The sequence below is a fragment of the Microtus ochrogaster genome, chromosome 10, assembly GCF_000317375.1.
Source record: "Microtus ochrogaster isolate Prairie Vole_2 chromosome 10, MicOch1.0, whole genome shotgun sequence".
Classification (NCBI taxonomy): Eukaryota; Metazoa; Chordata; class Mammalia; order Rodentia; family Cricetidae; genus Microtus; species Microtus ochrogaster.
Window position 1 is genome coordinate 52278869 of NC_022016.1, and position 5609 is coordinate 52284477.

The following is a 5609-nucleotide window of genomic DNA, read 5'->3' on the forward strand; positions in this document are numbered from 1 at the left end:
AGAGATGGCTCAGTGGTTAAGAGCACTGGCTGCTCTTCCAGAGGTCCTGAGTTCAATTCCCAGCAACCACATGGTGGTTCACAGCCATCTGTAATGAGATCTGGTGCCCTCCTCTGGCGTGCGGGCATACATGGAGGCAGAATGTTGCACATATAATAAATAAATAAATCTTTTAAAAAAATAAATAAATAAAGTTTAAGGTTACTCTGTACCCCCAGCAAGACCCCATTTAAAACATACAAAAGCTTTAACTTAGTTTATTTCAAAAGAGTCTTCCGAATTTTGTTATTAACTAAACATGTGCCGCCTCCTGCTTTAAAACCCACTCAGAGCTCCTGGACAGCCTCTCGCCTCCAAACCTTTCATAGCAACTAAAGGAAACCCAGGGAGTCAGCACTACCACAGCCCTGCTGCTTCTCCACTCTCACTGCGGCAGCAAGGCAACATGGGATTCCAAAGTGGCCATCTACACAACACCAGACTGATAGTGCCAGTGGGTGTGGCAGTGTCCTAGCCACTCCTCACCCTGACTCTTCTCTCAGGAAAGAATGCTACTTTTGGAGCTATTCATGAGAATTAAAGTGGTCACTAGCTACCTGGTCAGTACTGCTAGTTGCATATACCCTTCTACATGGTGCCCACAGCTTGCTGTTACTTCCTGTAAACACAGCAGCACTAGAAATACTTACAGTGTGTTCCACGTATTCTTTTCCTGCCTGAATTACATCCAGGGCCCTCTTCTTTTGTTCCTGATCCAGTAGCAACTTGTAAGCTTTGTCCACAGCTAATGCAAAACATTGAAGTTAACTGTTTCTGCAAATACCCTCTCAAAGTCTGAGCTATACTCAGGCAGTGTAAATGGACTTGCACTGTCTAAAAACATTCCCTACTTTGTTACATTATTTACCATTGTTAAACTCATTTTTTAAAAAGCATACAACCATAGCAATGACCTTAAAATATTAAATATACACTCCAGGCTAAACATACCACGTCTAAATATAACACATTGACAAAGGATTTCCCGCTTTACTTATGTTCAGAGAAAAAAAGATCCTATAAAAGTATACTTGCAGACATGTAAGTTTCAACTAAGCAAAGTTAAGGTGCAGTTTCTTTTCAGAGCTGGGGATTGAACCCAGGGCCTCAAGCATGCTAGGCAAGCACTGAGCTACACGCCCAGCCCCCAAGGATTACTTCTTCAAACATTCTGCTTAAATGGCTGCTTTACTGAAATCCACAGCTTTTCCACAACTAGTTACTCCTTAGCATTGACAATATATTACTCAAAAGCAGGTAAATTTACAAATACCTTCAAAAGCCTTCTGTGCTCTGTCAGCATCATCTTGATTTTTATCAGGATGCACCAATATAGACAACTACAAGGGAGAAAAGTCAGGCTCACCAACAGTTCATTGAAGTGACTTGAACTCTTCACACGCACCAGTAAATAATAAGCAAAACATGAACTTCTTATTAGAAAACCCCCACAGGGAGGCAGAGGCAGGTGGATCTCTGTGAGTTCGAGGCCAGCCTGGTCTACAAGAGCTAGTTCCAGGACAGGCTCCAAAGCTACAGAGAAACCCTGTCTCAAAAAAAAAAAGTGTAGAGACACAAAAATCTAATGCTAATCCCCGAAGCACCAGCATCATAGTCCTGACACACGATTCTAACTTCAATCACTTGCTAGCTCTCAAACCTTGAGCAACTCTCAAGTTGCTTCACTTCAACTCTTTACTTTGGCTTCCTGCTCTATCACTGGAAAAATACAAAGTACCTACATCGTTTGGACAAAACGAACAATGCAAGTAATTAGCATAAGCAGAATATAGGGGTCCCGTTCTTGAAATCTCAACACTGAGGAGAATTAGGAGTTCAGGGCTAGCCTGGGCTAAAAGTGAGACCCTGTGGAATAGGTAGGAAGAGAGGAGAAAAATAAGAGGAGAGAGAAAAGGGAGAAGAGGACAGAAATGACAGGGAAAAGTCAATGGAAAAGAGAAACTGGGGGGCTGGAGAGATGGCTCAGTGGTTAAGAGCACTGGCTGCTCTTTCAGAGGTCCTGAGTTCAATTCCCAGCAACCACATGGTGGCTCACAACCATCTGTAATGAGATCTGGCGCCCTCTTCTGGCCTTCAGGTATACATGGAGGCAGAATGTTGTATACATAATAAATAAATAATAAATCTTTTAAAAAAAAGAGAGAGAGAAACTGGTAAGGGGAAGGGAGAGGCAACAAAAAAAAAAGAAAGGAAGTGAATGAATTTGCACACAAACATCCATGGACAAAGGTTAGTATATACAAAGTATCAAGACATCCATTGAAAGCCTTCTGTATGTAGTACCTGATTTAAATATTTGGAAACATTTACCAAATGAGGTAAAATAGACACAGAAAGGTCCAAAGCACTTGTTCAAGTGCACACTGCTCCTAAGTAAGAGAACAAATTAAAACTAAAGTCACATGTGCTTTTAACTATGAGGCCATCTAAATAGTCAGTCAGAATTGTAACTCAAGTCTGTGGCTACAGAAAAAGTCTAAGGACTGAAATGCTTGTTATATTAGGAACAACTGTTAAAGGACTGTATTGGAAAACAGACCTTGGGGAAAAGGAGGAGCACTAAGTAGATCAGAGCTCAGGAAGAGTAAAACCATAGTTATATAATGGGAAATGACTGAGCAGGCAGAAACAAAAGCCATCTTAGCTTGCTGGGAGACCAGAGGTAACCATGAGTCAGCAGTGTGGAGAAACCTGCTGCCCTGGAGGAAGCCCTGGATATCAGTAAGACAGCTGTGCAGAATTGGAGTATTACAGTCAGCACTGGCCAGGTCCAATTCAAATGTGAAAAGCATGAAGAGATAAGGAAAGAACTTATGAAAGCCAAAAAAAAAAAAAAAGGAAAAAGAAAGAAAAAGAAAAGACAGTGGACAGTGACACAGTGGCACGAATCAGAAGCCAGAGAGCTAATGTCATAAGTACTTGTTACATTAAGTCAGGTATTTCTTTTTTAAAAACTTCTTGCATTATTGGGTTGGGAAACATAAACACAAGCTATGGTATATGTGTGCAGACCAGAGAACAATTTGCTGGAGTCAGGTCTGTCCTTCTACCATGTGGGTCCCTAGGATCAACCTTAGGTGGTCAGGTTTAGCAGCTGGTACTTTTAGCGTCAAAGCCATCTCACAAACCTAAGCTAAGTATTTCTTGAGTATTTACAGCCATTTGTAAGATATGAAGTAACTGAGTGGGTTACACAAATGGTATGTGCCTGTCCTCCTAGCTACTTAAGTACACCTTTAATCCCAGCACTCGGGAGGCAGAGGCAGGCGGATCTCTGTGAGTTTGAGACCAGCCTGGTCTACAGATCGAGTTCCAGGACAGGCTCCAAACCTATAAAGAAACCCTGTCTCGAAAATTCAAAGAAATAAATAGATAATTATATGAAAAAGAAAAAACAAAAAAGAAAATTCACTATATCCACAGAAAGATCTACACATGGTACATTAGTTAACATTCTATGTCACCGCACATACATGTCACTAAAGCCTTAATTTGCAAGGGGTGGCAAGTTAAATTTTGGCCCAAAATTTAATTGACAAATCCTCAAAAATCTCATCTAGGATATAGCTCAATTGGTAGAGTGCTTGTCTTATTATATATGAAAACCTGGGTTCGAGGCACATGCCTACGATCCCAGAACTCAGGAGGCAAAAGCAGAGGATCATAAGCTCAAGGCCATCCTTGGTTACCCAGGGAAAATTTAGGCAAGTCTAAGCTCCATGAACCCCACCACCACCAGCACCAAAGAAACAGAAGGCTCACACACTAGTGAGAGAAGCAGCACTGTACCTGCCGAAACCTCTTTTTTATTTCTTCATCTGTCACTTCAGGATCTATCTGGAGAACCTGGAAGAACCAAGATCAAAAGTGTAAAGCTGAGCACGGTGACCCATATATGTCCTCCCAATCCTAGGAAGACAGAGGCAGAGGGATGGTAAGTGCAGGGCCAGCCTTGGTTACAAACAGAACATTCTCAAAACAAACAACAGCAGCAACAACAACAACAACAACAACAACAACAACAACAACAAAAAACACATAAAACCGGGGAGTGGGGTAGGATTATTCCTAGATTTCTACCACATTAGGAAGATCAGGAATCAAGGTCATCCTTGGCTATATAACAAATTCAGTGCCAGTCTGGGCTAGATGAGACACTGTCTCAAACAAACAAATAAACAACAACAACAAAAACAAGAGGGAGAGAATTGTGTGTGTATGTGTTTTGTATGTGTCTGTGTATATATTTATGTTTGTATCCCCCCGCTCTCCTACTACAAGCCTTCTGTCCCCCACTTCTGTTCTGAGCAATATAACTAAATCCATTAAGTAAAACCAGGTGAAGTGATATACGCTGAATCTCATAGTCCAGAACACAGTGTCAGAGTTCAGAGCTCACCTGGAACAAAGAGAGTAACCACACACAAGCAGTAGTTAGGCAGAGTGCGAGAGCCCACGTGGGGTAAGAAGGGTATTCACACAGAACAGTAGCCTGACACAGAGTGCCTAGAAAGGACTAGGAGGCCAAGGCCAAAGCCAGGCTGCCTAGCACATTGTGTCAGAACCCACGTAGGGTAAAGATATCAACATGGGCTCAGCACAGTGCCCCATACCTATAATCCCAGTATTTACAAAGTTGGGTAGAATGGTCATGAGTTCAGTTGCCCAGCAACAACAAGCATTCTTAACCACTGAGCCATCTCTTCAGCCACTATTTTTACTTTTAATTATGTGTATTGGTCTATATGTGAATCTCCGCATGTGAGTGTAGGTGTCCGTGGAGGCCAGACATGTTGGATTCCCTTGAGCTGGAGTTACAGGTGGCTTGGAACTGAACTCTTCCTCTTCCAGAGCAGTGTATGCGCTTAACCTCTGAGCTGTCTCTCCAGCCCGTTTTTTTTTTTTAAATAGTTTATTTAAATTCATTTTAAGTACATTAGTGTGAAGGTGTCAGGTGCCCTGGAACTGGAGTTACAGATAGTTGTTAGCTGCCATTTGGGTGTTGGGAATTGAACCCAGATTCTCAGTAAAAGCAGCCAATGCTCTTAACCACTGAGCCATCTCTCCAGCCCCCCCATTTTTTATTTTTTTAGTCAGATCTCTCTTTATTTAGGTCAGCCTGTAACAACACAAAATAAAAATAAATATTAGCTAGGCATGGTAGCACACACCTTTAGTCCCAGCACTCGGGAGGTAGAGGCAGGCAGACCTCTGTGAATTTGAGACCAGACTGGTCTACAGAGTGAGTTCCAGGTCAGCCAGGGTTATACAGAGAAAGTCTGTCTCAAAAAAAATAAAACAAAATAAAATAAATCTTAAAGAAAAAAAAAACCAAAAACAAACAAAGCACAGGTACTATGGGTGTGACAACAGACACTGGACTTCCATCCCAGGATTTGGGATGCCAAGGCAGAACAGTCAGGGATCTCCTCAGCTACACAAGTAAGGTGAAGGGCAGCCTGGGCTATCTGAGATCCTGTCTCCAAACAACAAGAGCCAGACAATCAGATCTCACACCTTTAATCCCAGAACTCAAGAGGCAGAGGCAG

General features: G+C 42.1%; 1 protein-coding gene across 1 annotated transcript in view; it reads right to left on the reverse strand.

Annotated features, from left to right (window-relative positions):
* Positions 1–5609, reverse strand: part of Dnajc8 (DnaJ heat shock protein family (Hsp40) member C8) — a 19312-nt gene that overhangs the window by 9204 nt on the left and 4499 nt on the right. The window contains exons 3-5 of the mRNA XM_005353123.2: positions 3850–3906; positions 1313–1379; positions 690–784 (exon numbers count right to left, since the gene is read on the reverse strand). Coding sequence (XP_005353180.1) covers positions 690–784; positions 1313–1379; positions 3850–3906 — 219 coding nt within the window. The remainder of the gene's footprint in view (positions 1–689; positions 785–1312; positions 1380–3849; positions 3907–5609) is intronic.